The sequence below is a fragment of the Lepidothrix coronata genome, unplaced genomic scaffold (assembly GCF_001604755.1).
Source record: "Lepidothrix coronata isolate B3197 unplaced genomic scaffold, Lepidothrix_coronata-1.0 Scaffold7, whole genome shotgun sequence".
NCBI lineage: Eukaryota > Metazoa > Chordata > Aves > Passeriformes > Pipridae > Lepidothrix > Lepidothrix coronata.
In genome coordinates, this window is record NW_016690187.1 from 2758372 (window position 1) to 2785155 (window position 26784).

The 26784-nt window shown below is 37.5% G+C and overlaps 1 protein-coding gene across 1 annotated transcript in view; it reads left to right on the plus strand.

The window, feature by feature from the left end:
• The first annotated feature begins 2021 nt into the window (after positions 1–2021).
• Positions 2022–26784, plus strand: part of AOX1 (aldehyde oxidase 1) — a 42318-nt gene continuing 17555 nt past the window's right edge. Inside the window, 22 exon segments of the mRNA XM_017836169.1 lie at positions 2022–2123; positions 3069–3126; positions 4105–4201; positions 5938–6046; positions 6590–6716; positions 7070–7131; positions 7686–7766; positions 8687–8767; positions 9849–9993; positions 10164–10256; positions 11845–11996; positions 12234–12327; positions 14863–14972; positions 15834–16018; positions 17165–17327; positions 18216–18308; positions 20290–20459; positions 21758–21884; positions 22177–22299; positions 23468–23564; positions 24504–24628; positions 26048–26181. Of these exon segments, the coding sequence (XP_017691658.1) occupies positions 2064–2123; positions 3069–3126; positions 4105–4201; positions 5938–6046; positions 6590–6716; positions 7070–7131; positions 7686–7766; positions 8687–8767; positions 9849–9993; positions 10164–10256; positions 11845–11996; positions 12234–12327; positions 14863–14972; positions 15834–16018; positions 17165–17327; positions 18216–18308; positions 20290–20459; positions 21758–21884; positions 22177–22299; positions 23468–23564; positions 24504–24628; positions 26048–26181 (2486 nt within the window). The 5' untranslated portion in view covers positions 2022–2063.

The window sequence follows — 26784 nt, forward strand, 5'->3', positions numbered from 1 at the left end:
GCCAAGAGGAACCTCAAGAAGTTCAACAAGAGCAACCTACATCCTTCTCCTGTGAGAAGAAATTCTCCAGAACTTCAGCTGCATATTTTGACAGAAAAGTGAGTCATGAATATCAAAATATGTTCCTGGATGTAGTTTTCAAGTATGTCTGTTCTACATGTAAGAGCTATCACCATAAACACTGAGGCACAAAAGTATTATTTACAAATACTTCAGTAATACCACAACTGTTTTCCGTTGTGGTTTTTTTATTACAGTCTGTAGCCCCAAGGCAGCTTCCCAAGATCCTGTAGGACATTCCATGTATGAATTTGGAGTTAAATGCAGGACTAGGAGGTAAGGACCTTTATCCCCTAAACAGAGAGCTTGTCTAGCTGTGGTCACCAGTTCCAGAGACCATGCAAAGATCGTAAATGCACAGCAATAAGGACAGCAGGATGTTTTCACACAGAACCTCACAGGAAAAAAGAGTATTCAATTAGTATGAAAATTTTTCCAATAAAAAACTTGCCTTATTATCCAGGCAATGTGATCTGCATGGCAAAACAGAGCTGTTAAAATTAATCTGAAAAGTTTAAGCAAATAGACTTCTTCTTTCTGAAGCATGGTGTGTATGTCACCACATTAGCAAGACCCTTATGAAGAGCTGCAGAAATGGTTGGGAAGATAGATTCTATCCTGATCCAATGTTATTTTTAAAAGAATTACCCATAGAAATTTTTATGCATTTTTTCCTTGTCTTTTTTTTTTTTACCAAGTTTGTAATTATTTTGTTTTCTTTTTAATTGAAATGTTCTTGCTAGCTTCCGTTATTTGTCAGCATCACTGGCTGTGTCATTAGAAATCCCAAAGAAGTGCTTTTTACAGCTTGTGTTCCCAGTGCTGGCACTACAGCAGCAAAACACAGGGGTTTTTTAAATGGTTGTTGCTCTCTATTGCCTGCAGTTTGAAAGCTAGAAACAGAAGCACATGCTTCATCTTCCCAGAAAATAAATAATATTTTAGGAGATGGTCTTAATTAATTATTTTTTCAGTGATAGTCATGTTGTTCCACACAGCATCAGGTGTTACCAGCTACACTGCTAGGTGTTCCAAATATAAGCATGTAATTTTCAATAAAAGTATAAGGCCTAGGTCTTTATGCCCTCATTTCTTCCATTTCTTTTAGTGTAGGTATCTTTCAAAGTAAAAAAGATAAAGAAAATGGCCTGAAGATGCCCAGAAGTCAGTTTAAGTAACTCTAAAATCATATTATTGTTGCTACTGCCCTTCTTCCCTTGCTTTCTCCATTCTTACTCTTCTTGCTGTTCAAATTAATATTGTATAACAGAACACAGAGAAAATTCACTTTGTTGTTTTCTAGGATGTATTTCTTTTAATTGTTCCCCAAAATGATCACATAAATGCAGCATGAAGAATGTTACATTGCCTTTGCATCTTCACTAAATGTGCTTGTTTTACCAGATCATTTGATATATTAGAAGCTCTTTCCAGGCAAAAGATGTATAAACAGCTCATGATTTTCAAGATAAAAATCAATCTGTAGCCGTCAGCAGGGATTAAGATAATTTTGCTGAGGATAAGGTAATTTGAACTTCTCTTTATAGCTTCAAAGTTACTTTTTTCTCATGCTTACTTAATCTGATTTTTTTTTCATTTAATATTTTAGTTTGCCAGCTATAAAAAATTTTGTTTTAAATTTTGTAGGAAATTAATTCTATATATTTAGATTATACAGAAAGAGGAAAATATTTATGTTTCTATAAACCCTTGCCTGCACGAGTAGCCCTTAAAAATGGTTTTGATACCTGGAAGTTACTGACAATTACTTTATGAATGCATATATAACCAAGAATTCCATTGGGCTCATGATCACTACATTGCTGAACTTTATCACAATTTAAAACTAGCCTAGGAGATTGTTTTATAAGAGCCTCCCAACGTTTCACAGCGTCAGTGTCGCCCTCCGAGCGGCCCTGCTCTCGCTGCCCGCCCCGCTGCCCCGCCCCGCTGCCGAGGCCGATCCGGCTGCCCGGGCTCCGCTGGTTCCGGGACTGGGCACGATGGCTCCGCAAGGGGAAGCGGCGGCTGAGGAGCTCGTGTTCTATGTGAATGGGAGGAAGGTAAGTATTGCCCGGAAGGAGTGTGGAGAAAGAGGGGCTGCTGTGCCAGAAGGAACCTCGAAGGGTGTGGGCACAGATTTGGCTTCCTCAGACTTCTTCATGGGAGTATAACTGAATCCTCACACAAGCCTCCAGAATAGCCATAGTTTCATCCCATTTTGGCTACTTCTCCTGTGTTTGGGGGAAAAAACGTGTCAAAGTGAAACACACTTTCAGCTGGATATCAATTTTGGCTGGTAAGCAGTCTATTTTTTTCATTTATATGTCTGGCTTCTCATCTTTGATGGTATCAGATTTTCAGAGGCACAACTGAAAGTCAACAAGACTCTGGTGCCAAAACATGGACTGTTGACCATAAAGATAATATTGCGAGGACTGGTTGTTGATCCAAAGCAACTATAAGGGACTAGCTGATTCTAAGCAACAGAATAAGAAATGCTTTACTTGATCAAGAATGTAGATGTTCCTGTTGCTCTGTTGTCAGATGATTACAGCAAGTAAAAGTTCTTACAAATAAAGCTAGAAAAGAAATTGCTGCTGCTGACAGCCTTAAAAGATCATTGCAGTGCGTCAAAGTGCCAGGGAGACTTTAAAATCTGCAAATCATTAGTTCTTTATGCTGTCACTATTGTAGCAAAGTTCTGATGCATTTTTATTTCTACTGTGGCCAAAGGTCAGTTCCCTCAGTGTAGCCTTTCACTGAGCAACAGTTATTTTTAGTAGTTGCAAGGTGCCCTGACACTTCTTTTCTGGAAACCTGTCTGCCTGAGAAGGAATTTCCAGAAGCAGCCCAAACTCTCCTGCAGTGTTTGGCAATTAGTTTAGTTCTATGAGAGGGAACCAGAGAATGATTCTCTTCTGGCTTTGTGGGAATGTAGTCTGTGCACTGCATTTTGAAAAGCCTTGGTTTCTTATTTAAACCTTGTTTTTAATTTATTACTGCAGATAATAGAGAAAAATGCTGATCCTGAAGAAATGCTGCTGTCTTATCTGCGAAAGAGGCGTATCCTTTGCTTGTCTGTTCCCTAAAGTCACTCATGTGAAAGCCTCATTCCAGCAAAATTCTCATAAATTTTAATTCAAGGTTTAATTACCAGGTTAAAGTAGTTGTGATTCCCCTAAGATAAACCAACCATATTAAATAATGTCTCTTTCTTAATCCAAATACTGTTCATTTGAGCTACTGTACTTTTAGCCTAGTTTCCTAAACACACAAAATTATGCCATCAGGTATGATGGGTATGTATTTATCTGTGTTCCTCCTCTCTCCCCTCGTAAAGAAGCCTAAAAACCTTGTGGCCAGTATACATAAAGCTTGACAGAATAGAAGTCTCCAAGTTTTGTGATAGTCTCTCTCCTAGGAAAAGACAGACATTGTGATGAGACCCTGAGTCTGATGGGATTTTGAGGGGGAGAAAGGCATCTTTCTTTTTTGGTGGCTTTGGAATATTAAATTATCTGTTTGTTGATTCACAGTTTCACATTGGCCACTGTTCCAGATTCACAGAAATGAGCACTTCTCTCAGAAGTGTGATCTTTCAAATGAGATGCAAGGTTAATATCCTTACTATAAATGGGCCTTCTGGGAAAAACTGGGATATGGATTTTCAGTAGTCCACTGCAATTTCAGGTATATAGCTGGTTTGCCCATTACATGTTACTTCCTTTCATATTTTCACTTGGAAAACTATTTTTCACTTCCTTTTTCTGTCCCAACTTACTCCTCTTCCAAAATAAGTCCAAATCAAGTTTTCTGTTTTCTTGAGGACAGGATTTTGGTCACATCATTCCTTAACTTCAATCTTATTTTCATTTGAAATTTCAATGCAACATAGAAAGGAGTCTGATGCATGTGCTATGTTACCAAACTAATTTTAAGTTCCTTAGAGGTTTAGGAAAAAAGGTGGCCCCAAGTCTTTGAGCAGCATAAAGACCAGAATGGAACCAGATAATTATTTTTCCCTAATAAGAGCATTTTCAGTCCGTCTTACAGGAACTAAGTATGGCTGTGGAGGAGGTGGCTGTGGTGCCTGCACAGTGATGATATCAACTTATGAACCAACTTCAAAGAAGATACGGTATCCTTAACAGAAAATGTTGAAAACTACACAGAATTTTATGATTGTAGCTGCTATTTCCAGATATGAAACTGTAAAAAGACTTGTAAAATATGTACTTAATAGTAAAAAAATCTAAAGTAAGGGTCACTGTAATTCAAGAGAATGCTGTAAAAATACTATTGATTCAGATATATTGTAAATTTGCTGAAGTATCATACTCAAATGCTGGATTGGCTTGTATATTCTGACAGCTCCTGCAAGATGGTTTTGGGAGGCATTAATTTAAGACCTTTGTATTGACCATTGGAATGTGGCTCCTACCTGCAGCTCTGTATCATGGTTTAACTCCAGCTGATAACTGAGCACCACAGAGCCACACACTCATTCCCCCTGGCAGGATGGGGGGGGACACAATCAGAAAGGTGAAAGTGAGAAAACTCATGGGTTGAGATAAAGACAGTTTAATAGATAAAACAAAAGCCACTCATGCAAGCAAAACAAAGTAAGTAATTCGCTCACAACTGCCCATCAGCAGGCAGGTGTCCAGCCATCTGCAGGACAGCAGGGCTCTATCACATGTAGCAGTTACTGGACAAGACAAACACCATCACGCCAAACGTCCCCCCCTTCCCCCAGCTCTGTGTGCTGAGCATGAGGCCCTATGGTATGGAACATCCCTTTGGTCAGTTTGACACAGCTGTCCTGGCTGTGTGCCACCCAACTTTTTGTGCCCTTCAGCCCGCTCGCTGGTGGGGCAGGGTGAGGGGCAGAAAAGACCCTGACTCAGTATAAGCCCTGCTCAGCAGTAACTAAACATCCCTGTGTTATCAGCACTAATCAAAAACAAATCAGCACAAATCAAAAACACAGCTTCACGCTGGCTACTTTGAAGAAAACGAACTCTGTCCCAGCACAAACCAGCACACTAGTTTTGTCATATGACTGGTAGGAAGATATGGCTGGCAGAAGTTTGAGTCTTACCAGACTTTCAGTACTGAACTCTCTCCCTTATATCACACTCACAAAAAGAAGGACTTTGAAACCCAGAACCCAAGTTTCATTAAGCTAAAAAATGGAATAAATTACTTTTAAATTGAGAAAACTCCAATCAAATTGTTAAATGGTTACAGGTCATTGTCAATTGAACTGTTTATTAGGTGAGGGGGAAAATGTTCCAGTTGTTCTTTTAAACAGCTGCATTACATTGGAATGCAATGCAAATAAAAAAGTTCTAAGTTACCAAAAGTGTTGAAATTAAGAGTCAGAATAACTCTTGAAAAGAAACACTTCAGCTGTATTAGAAAAACAAAGAATTTTATTTTAATGAGTAAAAACTTTGAAGAATTTTCATTTTGGCATGTTGTTGCTATTTAGTATGATATTTATTTTACATCATAATTTCCTTTGGATGAGAAATTTGATTATAAATTTGCAGCAGTAATGCTTTACTTCCTTCAAATGACTACACCAATCCTCCCTTCCCCATCTTCCTCCTCCAAGATACAGTTGACAGGTTGCTTGTGGGCAGAGGAAACAAGAGGGCAATTAGAAAAGACTGAAGGATTGAGGAAAATTTAAATTCTATGGAACTGTCCTCATAGATGTGTTTATTAATACTGAGGACATGAGATACAGGTAGCAAGTGATCCCTTCCCATTCCAAGTGATGATAGTGACTTAACTGAAAAATAATTTTCACACATTTATTATAATAAAATAACATTCACGTTCTTGATTCTCCTTTATGTTCTGAAGACACTATTCAGCCAATGCATGTTTGCTTCCCATTTGCTCCTTGTATGGTGCAGCAGTGACTACAGTGGAAGGTGTTGGAAGTACAAAAACCAGGATTCATCCAGTTCAGGTGAGAGTAGAATATCACTGTGTAAGAGGATTACTGATTTCTTTTTTGCGTGGACTGGCTTTAGTGGCAGTGCTTTTAGGGCATGGGAATTTCATATCATGATAATTTTCCTGCTAAATGGTAATAGAGGACAACATGGGTTTCTGATGGTTGATGGATCAAGGCTTATGATATATGGTAGACCTTGCTTTAGTACTGACAGTGTGATCAAGTAGTTGGTATATAAGGATTGTTGGAATGGATCAGACTTGTGCTCTGTTTGGGCTAATGGCACATCTTGGACAATGCCCCTTTAGCTGCTGTTTTAGTATAAATGCAAAAAAGACAGAAGTCCACTGAAAGTTAGTTAGCTTCCTTAGTAAGATGTGCCTGGACATCACACCCAAAATAATTGCTCTTATTTGATATTACTTAAAGTGTTTTACTTTAAAAGTCTGATTTAGTGTGAAAACAAGATTGCCATGGCATCTCCCATTTAAGAGAGAATTCATTAGAGTGGAGATGAATGCTGGAAGGAGTGCTGTTTGTGGTATTTCATTTCAGGAAAGACTTGCCAAGTGCCATGGCTCCCAGTGTGGTTTCTGCACGCCTGGAATGGTGATGTCCATATACACTTTGCTAAGAAACCACCCAGAACCAACTTCAGAGCAGATGATTGCAGCTCTGGCTGGTAAATATTGCCACTTTTTAGTGTGCAGGTGTGTCTCTGAAGGATTTTCTTCAGATGCTCTGTGTATGTGAGTATCTGTCTGTGTGAGTACATATGCATGCATGGATAGATGTACTCTGTACAAATTGTGCTTCTCAGCAGAGTTGCTACTGGATGCAGTCCTTGTATTCCCTGTTATTCTTTTCTCCTGGAAAATGAAGCACAAAGTTGTAGACTGTTTCAGAGTCAGGAGTTCAAAACATCCCCGTATGTGTCTTTTGAAGTGCTTTATAAAAAGCTTCATATAAAGACCTGACATTATAAAGCCACATACTTTAGAGAAAAGCTTTTTCTGATTGATTTTCTTTTTTCAGGGAACTTGTGCCGCTGTACTGGATATAGGCCAATCCTAGATGCCTGTAAAACCTTCTGTAAGGTAAGAAGAAGTAGCAATGATAGGATTACTAGATTGGGCCCATTAATGTATACGTGTATACAAACCATCAAGATTTTCCTTCAGATCATTGCTTTTCTCTGTTAAGAGATGTAGGTCTGAGTAGGTGGCCTAACCCGTGAATAATATTGATTAACACAAATGTACAGGGTTTACTGTGGGTTAGTACTGGCATGAATAAAAGCAGAATTTGGATCTACATTCTTAGTAATTTATCATGTAATGCAACATGTCATAAACCTACAGAGAAAGACGTGGGAGTGAACATTTTGTAAAGGAAATAATACAGACCATCTACATGTGCTCTCACAAAGTCAACTGCATTTCACATAGTATGAATTATTTTGTATTAAGGACTTCAGTATCTGATGATTTTAAATTATTTTTTAATATCACTTCTTTAACACATAATCCTTCTAATTTGGCTTGGTATTAAGCTTCATCTAGAACTTCATTGAAAAATAGAGTCACTCTTATCAGCTTTAACTCATTGCCATTCTGGGCAATATTTCACTAATGGGATATTCCTATTTTAGGAATCTGTTTGTTGTCAAATGAAAGCAAATGGAAAATGTTGCTTGGATCAGGAAGAAGATTTGTTTGAAAAGGAAGAGAAGGTAAAGCTTTAAGTATTTCACCTATCCCATTTAAATATAAAACTTAGAATATTGCATAGCTTTTTTTCTTGTAATTAAAGTAAATGTGGTATACTCTGCCATTTTTGTCCTCCACCTTACATAATATTATTTGATAAATGAGAGATTTTATTATGACTCACAAAAACTTTTGAGTATTTGTATGTATGTATTTTGTGCATACATTTGGAGTATTTTGTATGTATGTATTTTTATGTGGAGGCAATGACATGCCAGATAATTGGTGTAAGGTAGTTTGGATCTCCAGAGCTGAGACTTGAGCAGCATTTCGGGTTCAGTACTTCCTATTGATAGTCTGAGCTCTACTCACACAGAGTATTACATTATGCAAGAAATCAGGGCATATGTGAAATTTTCTTAAATCAGTGATCAGTGATGGTCTGAGTGTAAGCATTGATCTCTTAGGAATCTGACTGCTGACTTGAGTTTGAAGAGCTGATATACTCTAGAAAACCAGATTGTGATTTTATGTGAAATCTCTTTTCCATACAAATATTTCACTTTTTTCTCAATTTTCTTTCAATAATATCTGATCTACTTCTTTCAGTTGTGAGTCCTTTAGATTGGCATGAAACTAGTTTCTTATAGTAGGGCTACTGGAAGCCTGTATTTAGTCCTTCAGTTGCTTGCCTCTGCAGTGTCATTTGTGTTAGTAGTAAAATCTAAGAAACTGTTATGAACACTTCCTTCACCTCAGCAGCTCCAAATGATGCATGGGAATATAATAACAAATCTGAATAATAATGGAATTACTGGAATTAACTAGTTTTCTAGTGACTACAGTCAGTGCCTCATGGTTTGGTTTTGGTTGGTTTCATTGTTGTATGAAATTAATGATGAGAGAAAGTTTTTGGTCTTTGCTTGTCTTCTTTCTTTGTAAGGTTTCCACCAGCCTGTTTTCAACAGATGAATTCCAGCCCTTAGATCCCACCCAGGAGCTTATATTTCCTCCAGAACTAATGGTAACTTCTGCTGCTTGTAGACTACTCTTTAGCTCCATTCAGAATTAATTCTTAAGTCCTGCTTAGCAGTAATTCATCAGAAGAAATGTCAAAACATTTTAATGTCAATCCAAAATTACACTCCTTTTTTCAGTAAGCTTATTGCATATTCACATACCAAAAAAAAAAATCATATTGGGGAAAATGAAGATGCAGAGTTAGATGTTAAGTGAGAAGACAAAGAAGTAACCTAAACTGGGTTTTCAGTGCAGCACCTGAAGATATAAATGCTTTGCAGCAAAATTAATTACAAACACTTTTTAACATTGGGTAAACAACACTTTTCCCCCATTTTGTGACTAAATAGTTTTTTTAGTCTTTTCTGTCAAAATGTCAGCCTCAGCCACCCAGATCAGGGAGTGTTTATCCCCAGTGATTAAGGTATGCCAAAGATATAAACAGATGGAATGGAAAGTGTAGGATTCCTTAATTATTGATGGCAGTATTTGCCTAGAAAAAATGAAAGCTGTTTGCTCTACATTATTGTCAATCTAAAGATTCAAAGCCAAACTCTCTGTATCTTGCTGGCTGCTATGGAGAAAGGTTCATAATTGTAAGACAGGGGTTCTGTGTGTTTGTATCACTACTAGTTCATAGGCTATTTCCAAGTGATCCATGAACAGCGGTAGCACAGCCAGAGACACTTAAATGCATGTGTAATCCAGAAAGGGGTGCTCCTGCCAGTGTCACTGGTGACTCTAGCCAGCTAAGGAGGTAAACACCTCCTTTAGTATTTTTATCACTTTTCGAACAGTTTTAGCAAGTGCAAGATCAATGCCTACATCTTTTGCTTGGGGATTGTTTATTATCAGTCTTGTTTAGCCCTTTGGAATTACTTGAAGACATTTTACCCACACAGTCTAGAATTTCACCACTATGCAAAGAGCCAACATAACATTTCTGTCCTATTTTTGTCCAATTTGAAAGGCTTAAGTAGAACTGCCACTGTTTAAGAACACACTGGACTTTCAGTCCAGTGTCTATTAGATCTCATACCTGTCTGTATGTCTAAATATTTCAATCTGCTGTATTTCCCCATCAGAGAATGGCTGAAAATCAACCAAAAAGAACTCTGCTTTTTCATGGGGAGCGAGTGACATGGATCTCTCCTGTAAGCTTGGATGAATTACTGGATCTGAAAGCTGCTCACCCCAAAGCACCTCTTGTGGTTGGGAACACCGGTGTGGGTATGCATACAATCAGAATGGCTCCTGTTGCTGTAATTCCAGTGTGCATGGGAGGAATGGGGCTACATTTGTCATTCTTTTGGCATCTTCATCCTTAAGTTTGCACTCCACTAAGTTGGAATTGTCATTATGGAAAATGTCTCTTCTCTAAGTATATTCCTATCTTGCAGGACCTGAGATGAAATTTAGAGGTGTGTTCCATCCAGTTCTTATTGCTCCTGCAAGGATCCCAGATCTGAATGTGGTGAAATGCACAGATGCTGGTCAGTAGACTTAACTTTATTCAGACATAGGAAATTTCTTTGCAGTAAGGAATGCTGCTCCATTCCATAGTGCTGAAGGTGTGAAGTGCTTTGTAACTCAGTCCTAACCATGCTTGGTTCTGTGGCCACCATCCCAGTGCATGATTTGTCTTCACGATGCAGTGCAGTGCTGACCAGCAACATTACCTTGGGCCTTAGTGCAAGGGTGATTATTCTGGTAATACTGGTTCTGGTGCTAAGTCATGCAATATTTGCCTTGTGATCTCTGTACCATGCTCTGCTGAATAGCAGAGAGAGACCCATACAGAACCACAGAGAGACTTAGCACATGGCATGCTTGTTTATCTTAGAAAAAAGGCTATGATTAAACTGGCATAGCTAGTATGTATTAACTAATCTAGTTCTCAATCATAACAGCGGTGATTATTGCAGATTAAAAAAATTCTTTACCTCATTTTGTATGTTTAAGATTGGCATAGGTTTTTTCTTAGTTAGACTAGGTTTTAGTGTTTAAATAAATTTTAGTGAAATTAGAAATGACAACTAGAAATAGGTTTAAATTTACCATAATAGTCTAAATTAATTAAATATAAATTACTGCCAAAATTTTAAGGGAAGTCATATCCTATATCTAATGAAATTACTCGCTATATGCCTGAACCCACTTTTTTATAAGTGGTAAACTGTATTTGACAGTTTTGTCATAGCATTTAGAATATCTTTTTTAGTTCAATCATCCAATTCTATTCAAAAACTAGGGTTTTTTTAGCTGAAAAGGAGCTGGGAATTGAAAAGAAGCTGGGAGAATGCTTAATGCTTTTTTAAAGTCTATAAATAAAAACCTAGGTATAAGAAGGTGAGACTTACTAGTTTTGAAACAATAGATATGCAGTTTAGTTTGCCAGCCAGAATAGTATTTCCTTTCTTTAATCAGATTTAAATGCAAAACATGTTTTGATTAAATCTTTGTTTTAAATACACAAAATTTAATATTGCTTTGCTTGATTAAAAGTAATGTAAGTTATAGATATTTTTATTTATACTTCGATTGAATTCCAGTGTTCATTAAAAACACAAATATATTACATAAATAATTATTTTGAACAGAAAGGAACTGTTTGACATTTTAAAAAAAACATATTCTTGCAAAAAAATTGACAACTCCTCAAATAAATGCATACAAGTTGTCTTTCTAGTGGGAAAAAGAATACTATATTTGTTTTTAGGGCTGTTTGGTTTTTTTGTTGCCAGTGTTACCTACCCATACCTTAGGAGAACTAGAATGTACATTTGCAAAGCAAGATCAAATTATGATGAAAATTGTGTTTAAAAATAGGAAGAGTCTGTTGAAAGCATTTTGAAGCTGATGAAGAAGAGGTGAGCTATTAGCTCAGTTTCATCACTTCTAGAGATTTTACCCTCAGTCTCCTGAAATGAAAGGTCACAGTCCTTTAATATGCAAAGACCCCTCTCCTTTTATCTGCCTGTATTCCACACGAGCAGCCTCAGCTGTACAGTCTGTACACAGTTTAAAACCCAGGGGATAAAGCAATGCACACCTTACATTTTCATAATCTTTTGGTTACAGGGCTAACTCTGGGAGCTGCCTGCAGCCTCTCTCTAGTGAAAGACATCTTGACAAATGCAATCTCAGAGCTCCCTGAAGAGAAGACAAAGGTTTTCTGTGCTGTCTTGCAGCAATTAAGAACTCTGGGTGGAGAACAGATACGAAACGTTGCTGTATGTTGTGCATTCCTTGCAATAATTTGAAAAAATTGTAGCAAATATATCCTGACCACATGTAAAACTTGCATTTTTAATTTTGATTTTGCTGTGAATTTTCTTTCAATACCTCTTTTTTGAACTTTCAATATGTATAAATTTATATATAGTCTGCACATTATGTTGTTGCTTAACATAAAAACATGAAGGTGATAGTGAAAGGTGACATAAATCTCTTTTTTTTTTTTTTTCAAGTCATTAGGTGGAAACATCATAAGTAGAAAATCAACCTCAGACTTGAATCCTGTTCTGGCAGCCAGCAACTGCATGCTCAATCTGGCTTCAAGAGGTAGGAGGAGATAGCCTGTCTCTGTAGTAGTGCCAGAGGTACAGGATCCTACTGTATGGGGGGAAGGGAAATAAGAACAGGTGAGAGTTTAAGGAATCCTTTTCCCACTCTTATACAAGATCGCATCTGCAAGAGAAGCAATTTGCAAACAGAGAACATGTTAAATATTCCCATGTCAAGGGTAAGCATTCAGACCAACCAGATCACCTGTACTTCTGTGGGTAGTGAATTACTGTAAGCACTCATAAAACCTTCCAATTTGAGTAGCTGTGTACCATCTTCTCACCTCCCTGTTAGGTTTTTTTTCTTTAATTGTTGCTTTGCCCTGGTTTAAAATCATCCTCTGACCCTGAGAAGATTCTGGCTTTTCATTCCTCAAAAGTACTTACCTCTGGTACAGGAACCCCCATGCAGCACCTTTGCCCATGCCTATTTCCTCGTTTTCCTTCCATCTCTGTGTAAATATTCCCCTTTTCCTGCTTCTTTTCTTGTGCACTACCTTTGGAAAGTTGGTGAAATTACTGGTAAACACGAGCTATCTGGTGGCTTGGAATTGCATACTCTCCTAGGTGGCTTATGTCCTTTTTGTCCTAGATCCAGACAGTGAATCTTGCCATTTCAGAACATGTAATTCTCCAGCTAATACCCTGAAGGACACACTCTTTAAGGATTGTTTCTGAGACACAATTTCTTGGAACAGATACACAAAAACTTCTGCTGTGTGATTTCCACGACTTCTTCCTGCATGTTTTGTCACTGAGAGAAAAAATACTTGTTAGAATATCATTCTGACAAGTGAAAGTACAAACATTTTTAGCTTCTTACTCAGCAATTCTAATGAGGTACCTACTTATTTGAGTGATGAATAGGATAACTGACTGATATCTCTTTCTGTTAACCTGGCAGAACTTGGTTGCTGGGAGAGGTTTTTAGGCATTTTCACAGGTTTTTAACATCGTTCTCTACCAATGATAGTGAAACACAGGAAAAGTGGATTGCCAAGAAAAGGAGATTGCAAAAGCACTCTTAGTTGTTAGTATTTAACTTAAATCACAGTGTAAGAGCAAATGCACCGTCTGAGATCCTGGCAGGCTCACAGGTGGGATTGGACAATAATCTTCATGTATGTAAACAAGTCTACTCTGGATTGAATTGCAAAGGCAGAAATCCAATGCTACTATTCTTAACAGTGTTACTTTTCAGATTCATGCTTCAGCAAAATAAAATTCCCTTAGCAAAGATTTGCTGTCACACCAGTTATATTTGAGGAATGCAATTTTAATGCTAAATGATATTCTAGGATGAACAGGTTATAGTGTCATCATCAAGCATAACATGAGGAACATGAAGAAAATAATACTGTAAATCAGCCAATCGTGAAATATCATGTTTGTTGAATGTGAGGGGAGTATTGCAAAATGTGAACCTTTTAAAAAAGACACAGAGGATTATCTCATTATAGAAAGTTTTGGGGTAGGTCAGGGCTACTGCATGATAAATAGTGTCTACTAATAAGAAATCCTTTATTTAAAATTGCATTAGACCCCTTATGTAGCATGTGAAAAGTACAGAAGACACAGAAGATGAATAAAAAATACATTTTTACTTTATCAGCCAAACACCCATGGTTAAGTTCCACACTGTTGAGTCATCGTGGATTTCCATCTGTACAATGTTCAGGCCTCTGTGTTCTTGCAGAACAGCAATGCTACTTGACAGTTGTGATACTGGTACAGTTCCAGTCCTACCAACAAAGCTCCTTGAGCCAATGGAGCTTGTTTAATTAATAGAATCAATTATATGTGTTAAAATATTGCATTTCTGAAAGGCCTGACAGCTTAACTGTGGAGTGATACTGGCAAACCTGATGTAGCATAGATGAAATTTAAGTGTTCAAAGGGCTCTTACAGTCTTAGGTTCCTTGCAGAATTTCGTCCTCTTCCTTTCTGAAAATTTTAACTTTAATAGTATGTATCATAGAATAACAAATATAGCCAATTTCAGAATAAACTACAAAAAGAGAAAGGAAAAAGCAACAGCATTTATTCATTTCTGGACTTGTAGAAATGTTCAGAATCTCAGGGGAAAAAACAAACAAACAAAAAAAGAAATAAACCCAAAACCTAAACAACAAAAAAATCAACCCCTTGATATTTTTTCACTTTTGCAGCAGTTCTTTCTTGCTCAGTTTTCTTCTCATTCTTTATGTTTTAGAATGAAAGATAGTGACAACAGCAGCTGCAGAGATTTGGAACAGATTGACAGGAGTGGGGATGGGATCATCATTGGCAGTACTGGAAGGGAGGATTATGGAATGGGGATTGACCTCTGGGCACTTTTCTAGGAATCTGGTGTTATGGTGTTATGGAAGATGAATTTGAATTTATAAAACATGTCTCTGATAATTTTTCATGTAAACTCTGTAGTGATTAGTTACTCAGGAAGGTGGCAGATATTTCTTGCCAGTTAAAGTATCATTGATATATGTTAATTGCACAATTGTATAGAAATTTCTGGATTTGGGATTTTTTTTAGGAAGAAAACGACAGATCCCTTTGAGTGATATTTTTGCACATGGAGTTAGTAACAATACCATTACACCAGAAGAGGTCTTAGTCTCTGTCCATATCCCCCATTCAAGGAAGGTAAGTTATTAGTTTCCTTTGATTTGCTTTATGCAGAGTTAAAGACTATGAAATAAAGAGCAGGAAGGAGCATAATCCTCTCTTTAAACTAGCCCTGTTACTGTTCGTGTTCTGAATTCTTTACATTTATTCACTTTCAGCACCATACTATCTCCCAGTTTCAGTCAAAAAGCACAACTCAACAGGTATCCAGTGATGATATATAAAGAGTAGTATTCAGACAAAATTTGCCCTAAAATGATGAGGGCAATAGCAATTGTCTAGACCCTCTTATGTAAAGGGGTCTTGGACAAGCTGCTGTTGTCCTCACCAGAGCAGGCTGCTCACTTGTGATATGGCTGGCACCGAGCAGGTAAAGCATTGTCATCTCCTGAGGATTTTTCTTTAAAATGGGATAAGAGTGTGAAGGTGCACAGTGGTTCCATAAATGTTGCTGAACTGCATAGTAGCCTTTAACTGATACTGTGTTTGTAAGAGTGGATATGGGATCTTATAAGAGAATTATGGGTCATGTCATCTGAGTGCTGAAGTTTGGTAATACTTTGAAGCCTCTAAATTTTTGGTGTGTTATTAATACAACTCCACTCCACAAGGTCCCTGTCTTCCAGCTATCTACCATGAAAAAATCTAGGTCATCTGAACTGTGTAGGTGATGGAGGATTGGGTATGAGTTGCTAGAAAATCAAAGATGGTAAAACTACTGAAAGGTCCTGAGAATGAAGTGTATAGTCTTGAATGCTCAGGAAGTTGAATTTGTGATCTTCATTTTTTATTCTCTTGCTTCACATAGTGCAATAAAAAGTTCCACTTTCAAATACTTACCTGTCTGTAAATACTTTACTTGTGTCTGATCTTGCTCAGGGGGAGTATGTCTCTGCATTTCGACAAGCATCAAGACGGGAAAATGCTCTTCCGATAACCAATGCTGGGATGAGGGTACTTTTTGAAGAAGGTACAGATATAATAAAGGATTTAAGCATTTTCTATGGAGGTGCTGTGTCAACAACTGTCTGTGCAAAACAAACCTGTTGCACACTTATTGGAAGGTAAATTTTCTCTGCCTTGTCTATGTCTTTGAATAAATGGACTTTGAAGCCTTGGGTGTACTACCTTGGAACAGGAAAGTACTGAAAGATTTCACTTGCCTGGCTGATACCTCGTATGTTCAGGTGAATGATCTGGCCAAGCCTTAATGATGACTTTTCAGGATTGTTATATTTTGGAGTTTGCACATGAAGTGCAACTCCAGTGCAGTGTGCAGAGAGATGAGAGATGAGCTGTGAGATAGGTGGATGAGGTAACACCAGTTAGTTATGCATCTGAACCCAAGTACTGGCAATTGGTGCTGTATCCCATACATTTGATACTCCCCTCTTACCAGTGTTCTTGAGTCCTTCAGCTGGGCTCTAAAAGACACAAAATTTGAGAACTTTGGATGTGCCCAATAAAGTTAGAAGCTCAAGTCAAGCCTTCACCTTTCCAATATCTCTTCATCTACAAGACTCTGATAATCTCTGGAATTAGTCCCTGACTTTCCCTCCCAGTTTGCAGCACCTTTACATGTTTTGGAGGAAAAAAATTGCAAATAATTCAAGCAATGTAAAACCCACACTAAATGGAGTCCCACTGGCCTCTTTTACCATTTAATATGCAACTGTTTCACTAGATGAAGTGCTCATTATTCTTTTGATGCTTTACATAATTAAATTTAGTCTAACAGACTAATATTTTCATATCTAGGGTTGTGTAACTATGCAGAATTAACAGTGCTGAGATCCTTCAAGAAGATCTTTTTCAGGAAATGTAACTAATCATATACCTTGAAAGTATCTACAGTTTGCATCAATATTATCTTCTTCCCTTCAAATGTAGGATAGTATCTGCAGAACGGTAATACTCTGCAAGACTGTTAATGCAGCTTTAAAGCTGTAATAGGGTTTGTTTAATTATTTATTGGTTTATTTAAAAAATGCTGGGATAACACTTAATTCTATTGACTTAAGGGGGCTCAGTTCTGTGAGCAGCATTGATCTACACTGTTTTTCAAAATTGCAGGCATTGTTAGAATCAATATTTTGGCTTCATTGTGAGCAGGATTATGCCTGTGGTCCATGGTACAAATATATGACTGCAATTTGTATTTTATTTTTTTTTAGTCCTGGTCTGATTGTATCTATTATTCTTCCTAACAGACACTGGAATGAACAAATGTTGGATGAAGCCTGCAGACTAGTCCTTAAAGAAATTGCTCTTCCAGGCTCAACCAGTGGTGAAAAAATAGACTATAAGAAAACTTTGATAGTCAGTTTCTTCTACAGATTTTTCCTGGAAATATCACAGTCATTAAAGGCAATGGTAAATTGGTTCTCCATATCTGCTTTTGGGCAAGCAAATAAAAGGGGTTTTTTTTCTTCTGTTGGTGCTTGCAATTTGTACAGTGTGCTAAATATTGTCTTTGGGGTTCAGATCTACAGAATAAGGTAAGTGTTTTACTCCTAAAGAGACTGATGGAGAGATGCCTTTTTAACTTCTAGGCACTCAGATCGCTTTACCTCGGACATGAGGCTTTAAAAGACATTTGAGCAATGTTAATGCAACAATATATCAGTATTGAGCTCTCAGGCCCAAAGAAAATATGCAAGAGATTTTACTCCATCTGTCTGTAGTTCAAAACAGAAATAGATGGTATCGAAATACAGGCTTTGGAAAACCACTGTAGGTGTTAAACCAACTCTCCTTTTCATGTGAGTTGTTGACTGGGAGATGAGGACACTGAAATTTCATTTCCCAGTACATTCTGGGTGTAATTTACTTGCTTTTGTCTTAAATCTGTTCTTAAGAGGAAAAATATCCCTTTTACATTTTTCTCCTTTTCTTCAAGGCAGTGTTGCCTTGAGCCGTTTTCTCTAAATTGCCATTACCAGGTAATTGACTATTACCAAGAGCGTAATCTGGAGTGATTCTGTGCCAGTTTGGTTAGACCCCAGAAAAAAGCTCTTCCTTCTATCCCTGCTTTATGTTACTTACCTTAAACAAGCATATTTATTGAATCCAATATATTTTTAAACACTATTTAGTGAAATCTAAAAACTCTACGTTGTTTTAGAATTGTTACCTTAGAGCCTTTCTAGTTTGAGCCTGGAAGGAATTTCCTGTATAAAGACTTGGGTGATTTTGGTTGTTAGCTTTTTTAATTGGAATATACAAGATGTGAGTTTTAGTACTAACTCACTTCCTTTTCAGGATCCTTGCCACTTCCCTGGCATACCCATGGAATATAGGAGCGTCCTAGAAGATTTCGAAACCAGAATGCCCCACAGTATCCAAATATACCAGGCAAGTGATTTCATTCTAACATTGTTTTGTGCCTTACAAGACTTGGTAAAAAGTCAAGGTTCAAGCATGACCCTTGGTGTGAAGCTTAGGTACAGATTTTCCAAGGGATTGGAGGGAACAGGCTTTTAGTGGTTGATTTTAACTGTATCTCAACTGGAAAATTCATGTTTGTAAAAATAGACTCATATGGGTATACTCACTTCTTCTAAACAGTTCTCCAAAGACAAATATGCTGAGCAAACTCCATTGTCAGACTGCTTAAATCTGTATATTGCAGTGTGCAAACCAATTAGAAAGAAATTAGGAAAAACCAAAAAAGACTGAAAAGCCCAAGTGTTGTATATATATACTATAGTATCACTATAGTATTATTGTCTCAAGATACGCTTTTTTATGATCTCAAGGGGGGCTCTTGGGTCTTACTGTAGATTTAGGAATTAAGATGAAATGTGATGGCTGTCTGGTCAAATTAACACGAGTATCCTAAATCAGCACTAGAGAGCAGCAAAGAACACAAATTGTATTTTCCGAGCTCACCCTTTCAACTAGATCATGATGAAAATGCCCACAAGGATTTTTGATATTTTAGTACCCTCAATAGGCAAGAAAAAATTTCCAGTTTTTGAAAACCGAAAGAAAAATTCAAATTAAATCTAGTTACACATTTATTTATTTGTTTGTTTGTTTGTTTGTTTTTGGATATTCCCTAGAATAGCTTTAAATACTTTAAATTTGTTCCAGTTGTTATCTGCAGCTTCCTTCAGAGTCATTACTAAAAAAAAAAGACACTACAGACCATAAAAGAGGCCAAGATAAAGGAACTAGTTCTTTATGGCTTTTAACAATTTATTCCCCAGCTGTAACAAAGTGCTGAAACAATAGAAATTGAAATGTTTTTTTATTCAATCAATTGGCACTGAGTAACAAAATTTATAAACCCATAAAATCTGGGGTTTTCCGCTTTAAAATTTATATCTAGCTTTTGCAAGGTCCTGTCTTTTGTCTGGACTCTTTTAACTGAACATTATTAAGCTTTTAAAATTAAGAGGAAAAAAAGAATGCATATGCTGAAATCTAAATACCTGGTCATTCTGTTGTGGAAAAGTTGAGGTGCTTTAGCTGAGACATCCATTCGAGGAACTTTGGGCAGTCAGGTGAAAAGTGTTTGTTCTTGCCCTTGAGCTGATAGCAGACAGTGTGCCAGAAAGTGCAGGAGATAGAAATGTGTAGCCAGAACACTTGTGTGCTGCAAGCTTTAGAAGAAAAAACATTTAAAGTTGTAAGCAATTAAGTAATTCTAGATGCAGAAAAGGAAAAATTTGGGGCGAATTCTGACTCAAAAACTGGAAAAGTGTTCTGGAAGTTGACAACAATTAGTTGATGTGGCACAATTAACTGGCAACACTGAATTAACTTTCAAGAAAAACTTAGCAAAATAAGATTAATAAGGCACTAAATTCATACACAGGTGCAAGGAAATAAAAGTGGGAAGAAAATATTTAAATTACATTTTCTCACTGATTTACATTGATCAGTTACAATCTTTCAGTGAGGAAGAAAAATTCTAGAAATTGCTGCAAATAGCTCAAAACACACTACCAGACACTGAAAAAATTCAGAGCAGAATCTTGTGAGAATAACTGAGAAAATTCTTGAAGCTTCATGACACCATTCGGTAAGAGAGGAAACTGTAAAAGTGCTGGGTTTATCACTTTGATATAAATAATTAAGAAAAAAAAAATCCAAGTAGACAAACCTGTGCAGTGCTCTCAAAAGGCTCCTTAAGAGAAGAAATCGATGAAACTGGAGAAATCCCCAGGAGCAGCAGTCAGGTCCTGCAGCCACATCTGTTTTCATTGTTGAACCAGAAGGTGCTAATATGAACAGGTGTTTGTTCATCTGATTTTCTGATTACTGTAAGAATAACACGACTATTCCTTTTTTAACTGTTTGGGGGGGGGATGTCTTTTTGACTGTACAGGATGTAGAGCCCAGTCAGTCCCCCCGGGATCCTGTGGGACGGCCCATTATGCACCAGTCTGGGATCAAGCACACCACTGGTGAAGCAGTTTACATTGACGACCTTCCTTCTGTGGATGGGGAGCTTTTCCTGGCTGTCGTCACTAGTTCCAGAGCTCATGCCAAGATTGTGTAAGTGTTCCCTGTGTATCTGAAGGAAGTGTTATCATGGATTGCTGTCTGAGATTTTTAGAGCAGACTAAAAATGAGTTATGTGTGTACGGAACAGCAGGCCTGATAGCCACACTGCCTTGCATCCTGGAAGCAATATTGTTACACTAGTGGAAGGTTCTGTTTGGATTTAAGTGTCTCAGCCCATTTTACTGCACTGGTAAGGTTGAACTCTTTCTGATTCACGAGCCAGAGGCAGCCTAGCTACCTCCACAAAGTGCTGAGCTGTGCAGTGCAAACAGACACCAAAATTCAGTTTTGCCAACATGGCTTCAAAATCTCAGCTCTATCATGAAAGAAGAAAATTGTTCAAAAAGTAGGCAACTGTGTTGCAACATTACAGCAACAAGGTGGCAAAGCTCATATGACCCTTAAAGTAGAGGAAGACAGGGAAGAGGATTTTATTTTGTAAGAAAACTATTTTCACTTATGTTTTTAGGCTGCCAAGACACACCTATTCTAGCAATTTGTTCAATGTTCAGGCACCAAAACATATATTCAGGTGGTCTAGTAAGGATTAATTATCACAACTGAGAGGACTGGGGCTGTTAGCTACAGAGTCCTTGTCATATTTCCTGGCTTATTCTTAGGCTAGGGATAGTATGCTGGGTTTGGATGTGCTCTTTCTGGTACCATCAAGGAGCTGACATCACCTCCATCTCTGTGAGTTAGAAGGATTTATTTAGTCTCCTTTGTTTTCTGATCTGGGTTTCCAGAGAAGGTGCTTGTATTTCTGCTGGGATCTGATGACCTGCTAAACTAGGTGCTACCAAAACATGCCATTCTTGTAGACCTTCTGCTGTTCTTTCTGATCCTTCCACACCCATGCATTCCCATTCATTCTGCATTTATACTGATCTTGCCGTTTATTTTATAACTCTCTTCACAAATCCTCAATTTTTAGATGCTTATTTGTATCTTTTGATATCCATGAAGGCTGTGAGGTCTTAGAAAGCTGCAATTGTAGCATCATAATTGTCAGTGATTTTTCCTAAATCAATGCACTTCAGTCAGTCCAATGGGCTAATGATTTCCCTGAAGTATTTCATCTGAAGTATTTCCTAGAAGTGAAGCAGGTTCATAGAATTTTAAATTATCTTTTACCTGCACTTCTTCACATGCCAGAGACAGAAAGAAAAGATATGTCTGAACTTATGAGCAGATCCCAGCAGTACAAGAAATACTCCTGTGTCTTGTGTTCCTTCCTCTGTGCAAGAGTTTGTGAAACTGAAGAATTACACTTCTCTCTTCCCAATCAGATCTATGGATACCTCAGAGGCTCTAAAAGGACCAGGTGTGTTTGATATCATAACAGCTCATGACGTACCAGCTGCAAACGAGTTTTACTATTCTGATGAACCAGAGATTATATTTGCAAGAAACAAGGTATAACTACAATCTTTTTGTAACTGATGTTCTTCATTTTAACTGTTTTTCTTCAGCCTTTTATCCTCTTGTTATCCATCTCTGAATACTGTATTTTCCTTGATTCTCAAGTTACACTGGTATTTTTAATAGCGGGTTAGCTTCATGGATGATCTAAAAATACAGAAGTCCTAAATCAAAGAAAACTTCTAAAAAGGAAACATGAATAGTGGTCATGTCAAAGAAGAATATCAGCAGCACATATGGGAATTGTTTGAACTTACTGTTCTATTACATGGTGTGTATTTTACAGGTGATTTGTGCTGGTCAGATTGTCTGTGCAGTGGTTGCAGATTCAGATGTTCATGCCAAACAAGCAGCTGCAAAAGTGAAGATAGAGTATGAAATGCTGGAACCAGTAATTTTAACAATTGAGGTACTAATAATTTCTGTTCTCTTGCTTTTTTATTGTTTGATCTGTTTAATTAACAGAAGCAGCAGTTCACATTCTTCAGTTATTTTTAACTATAGTTTTTTAAGGAAACAAGGTGAATAAGAACATCCAATTAACCAGTCTGAGTATCTCCCTATAAATAAATTCTCAGCCTTTTGTTTAATTTTGACCACTGTGATAGACAGGCAACAGTCTCAAAAGTATTAAGGTTCCACAAGTTTCACAATAATACGCATTAGAATCCAAAAAAAAAAAAAAAAAGAACTCTTTCACTGTTCCCAGTGAGGAAAAGACAATGAATATGCTGATTGTCTCAAATTTTTTTGGTAGCTACCAGCTGGTCAGCCAACATATGTATATTGTCAGTTAGCTCCCGATTATCTGTAGCAGTTTTATCTGTTGTCTAGCTTACAAACTAGGCTGGAGACAGGAATTATTGGGGAAATGTGAAGGGAAAGATGTTAGGGATGTAGAACATTTTAGAAATGTAATGTGGCAGTCATAGGGGAAATGGATTTATGCTGGATTAAAAAGATGACTAGAGGTAAGGAACAAAAGACACATTTGCAGGGAACCAGCATTAGTTCTGGTAGTCATTTTACAGCTTGTTTCCATAATGTGTGTGTGGTGTAATGGAACAGTCTTCTGATAGAAAAAATAGAAGTAGTCTCTTTTCAAAGACTGGCAAATTTTAATAATATTTCATTAGAAGTGAAACTCCAATGAAGTCTTACTTCAAATAAAACAAATTGTACTTTATGAATAGATTCCACTTTTACTTAGTCCTTGTGATTTCTTCCTCTCTTAATGGCATCTTTGGATGATGCGATTGTGTTCTTATTCTGTGCTGTCTTGGTCACTAGCTACATGTATGACAGGGAAGAGCAGGTTGAATAAACTGAATGCATTTCCTTCAGAAACTGCTGTCATCAGTTACATGAGACACACCAGGAAAGAATTGCTGGAACTGAATACACAAACTCATCAACAATGCCAGTAAAGTGATGAAATACAGTTGCTCATTAACTTTGTTGGCTGGTAGCTCAAATCTCTGAAGAGAATGATGTTTGTCCTGAGATTAAAATGCTGCAGTAAGTTGAGAACCTTAGAAATACTTAAAAAAACATATTTCTCCTTTTCTCCATTGCAGGAGGCTATAAAGCACAACTCATTTTTTGAGCCAAAAAGAAAGTTAGAGCAAGGAAACGTTGATCAGGCGTTTGAAACCGTTGATAATATAATTGAAGGTAAACTGCAGAATACACTTGCTGAGAAGTTTTTGATTGTCAGTATTTGTGTTGTCTGTCTGCTCTTTGAGTCCCAGTTCTATCTTTTTTCCATATAGTCACTAGGCCTGAGAAAGCTCTCAATCACTTAGAAGACAGTGTGATTAAACCTAGTGGTCTTGTTGTCCTGCTATTACATTCAAGTTTTTGCATCCTCTGTCCTTGAAAAAAGTCACAGAATTGTTAAGTTAGAAGGGGGTCATCTAGTCCAACCTCCTGCTTAAACCAGGTCTGGTTAGAGCAGGTTATTAAGGGCCGTGTTCAGTCAGGTTTGGAATACCTCCAAAGATTGAGTTAACACAACCTCTGTAGGCATTTGTTCCACCACTGTTTCAGCACTCTCATGCTGACTTTTTTTTTTTCTTGTATCTGGCTGGAATTTCTTGTGTTTATTGCCTCTTATCCTTCCACTGTACATCTCTGAGAACAGTCTGGCTTGCTCTTGTCTACACCTCCCATTAGGCAGTTGTAGACAGCAATAAAATACCTTCTTAACCCTTCTCTTCTTGTGGATGAATAAATCCAGTTCTCTTGGTCTCTCCTTATACATCCTGTGGTTCAGCCCCATGGTCATCTTGGGGGCTTTCTTCTTTACCTGGTCCAGTATGTCCATGTTCTGTTTAATTTATCTGTGTTTCATTTGTTGCTGTGACCACTTGTATGCAATATTATTCTGCTCTTAATCCAGTTCTGTTGATGCTAGTGGAACAAGACCAATTTAATCCTACAAGGAGTTTAATTTGTGTTTTTATTTTAGATAATGCTCCTTCACACAAGAAGTGTCAGAGGATTTGACACTGATTACCATAATTTACATGATGATGAGCTGTTAGTTCTTCTCTGGTTCATTTCTTCTGTCCTATCCCCTCAGTAACACTCGTGGTTTTCTCTTTTGATCAGGGGAGATTTGCATTGGGGGACAGAAACACTTTTACATGGAGACTCAGAGTGTGCTTGCTGTTCCGAAAGGAGAGGATAAAGAAATGGATCTGTATGTGTCAACACAGCATCCAGCAGTTATTCAGGTAATACAGAGCATTCTCAGAGAGAGTAGTTAGACTTGTGACAACAGAGCTTTTTAAATTCAGTTTACAAATCTTTGTTAACCGTTTAGAAGCTGGAGAAACGTGAAATTGTACATTTGGATTGTCCAATAACAACTGCTTTGTAGTACTGCTGTATTCTGATAAACACTGAGCACTACACTGTCAGGATAAGTCTCTTATTTCCCTTTGAACAAAGTATGTTGTGCCCCACTATTGTAGGCATGAAAAACTGTGGAGTGTTCAGGTTCCTCCATTCCCATTAACTTTCCACTAGGGCAAGGAACAATCAGTTCCCTGCAGAGTCAGAACCTGCTGAAGGTTTGATCAACTCTAATTGCTGTAGGTGAGACTGCTGCTCCATGCAGCAGTGTCATAATCATAGATTGGTTTGGGTTTAAAAAAATCTTTAGAGATCATTTAATCCAAACTCGCTGCCATGGACAGGGTTATCTTTCACTGAACAGTTTTTCAAAGCCCCATCCAACCTGACCTTGAACACTGCCAGTAACGGGGTATCCACAACTGTGGGCAACCTGTTCCAGAGCCTCACTACCCTCATTGTAAAAAATTTTTTCTCATATCCAGTGTAAGCCTGCCCTCTTTTAGTTTAGAACTATGGTCCCTTGTCCTGTCAATGCAAGGGCTGATACAAAGTGTCTTTCTCTGTTTCTTGTAAACCCCCTATATATATTGAAAGGCCACAATCATGTCTCCCTGAAGCCATCTGTTCCCGGCTGAACAACTCCAAGTCTCTTAGTCTTTCCTCACAGGAGAGGTGTTCTAGCCCTCAGATCCTTTTCATGATGGTAAACGGTAGAGTAAAGCCAAGGCAGCATGTGGTCTACATAGCAACAGCTGTAGTGCATGAAACTGATGGTATTTCAGACTCAACACTGGCATCTTGTGTTCAAAGCCCAGTTCAACTCCTTTTATCATTTCCATTGTTATTATATTGCCAATAGGTACCATGAAGAACTTTGTGTTCAAGAAAATGATTTGAAGCAAGAACATTCCTAACACTAGCAAGACCTGAGATTTTTAAAAACCAAATAGTTTTATTTTAAATAAAAATAAAATTTATCTTAGTAATAAAAATAATAAAAACTGTATAGTAATAAATTTTTATTATCCCTGACACTTCTTACTGTTTGTTTAATGAAATCCAAGGGTATTATTCTTCGCTTCTGTCCATGGCCCTTTCAGTCTTCAAGGTAAAGATTTTAAATGTGAACACTGCTGAGCGTTGTTATTCTTTCTTTGTTTTCTAATCTAGGGTAAAGGAAAAATTATGCTCATCTGATAAAAAATAGAAACATCTATGGAACCTTTTTCTAGAAAAGATTTCCATTTCAGAACCTTAGTTCGAGTTGGCATAAAATATTAAAACTGGTTTTACAGGAGATAGTAGCTGCAAGTTTAGGTGTTCCAGCCAACAGGATCATGTGCCATGTTAAACGAGTTGGTGGAGCATTTGGTGGGAAACTTCTGAGAACTGGCTTACTGGCATCAGTTGCTGCAGTGGCAGCAAACAAGTAAGTGCAGTACGTGCATATTCGGATGTGAAATGAAAATAGGGTGAACAAATTTTGCATTTTGGCCAGAATACTTTCTCCTTTCCCAAAGGTGCTTGTCAAAAAGTCATACAGTCCTGACTTCGTGTTTTGTAAGACTGTTCAGTGCATTTCTTTGTTTTGTTTTGTTAGACTACTTATGTTAAGCAGCTCTAGCCTCAACTGAATTAGTGGGCTTGAAGAAGTTGGCATTAGGATAAGCTAGACATATTCAAAAGGACCAGTCCTTTACTGGGGCTTTGTGCATACATTAAAACATGACAGTAACCATCCAGAATGTCACTGACACAGCAAGATGCGGAAGGAAGAGTTCATGAATGGAATTGCTTTTTAGAAGTATTTCTAGTTCAGTCCTCAACATCTTTCAGTCAAAATTAACTTCAATATATGAGGTATTAAGTTTTTTCTAATACTACTTGAATTAATCTAAGAACATTAACACATAAAGCTCCATCCCCCACCTTCCATATTTGGAGGGACAATGTTGGCAATTAGCTGTCAGGGCATAGTAACTCTTATATAAACATAGCTGATTTGCTGCAGAATGCACATCAGGCTACGTCC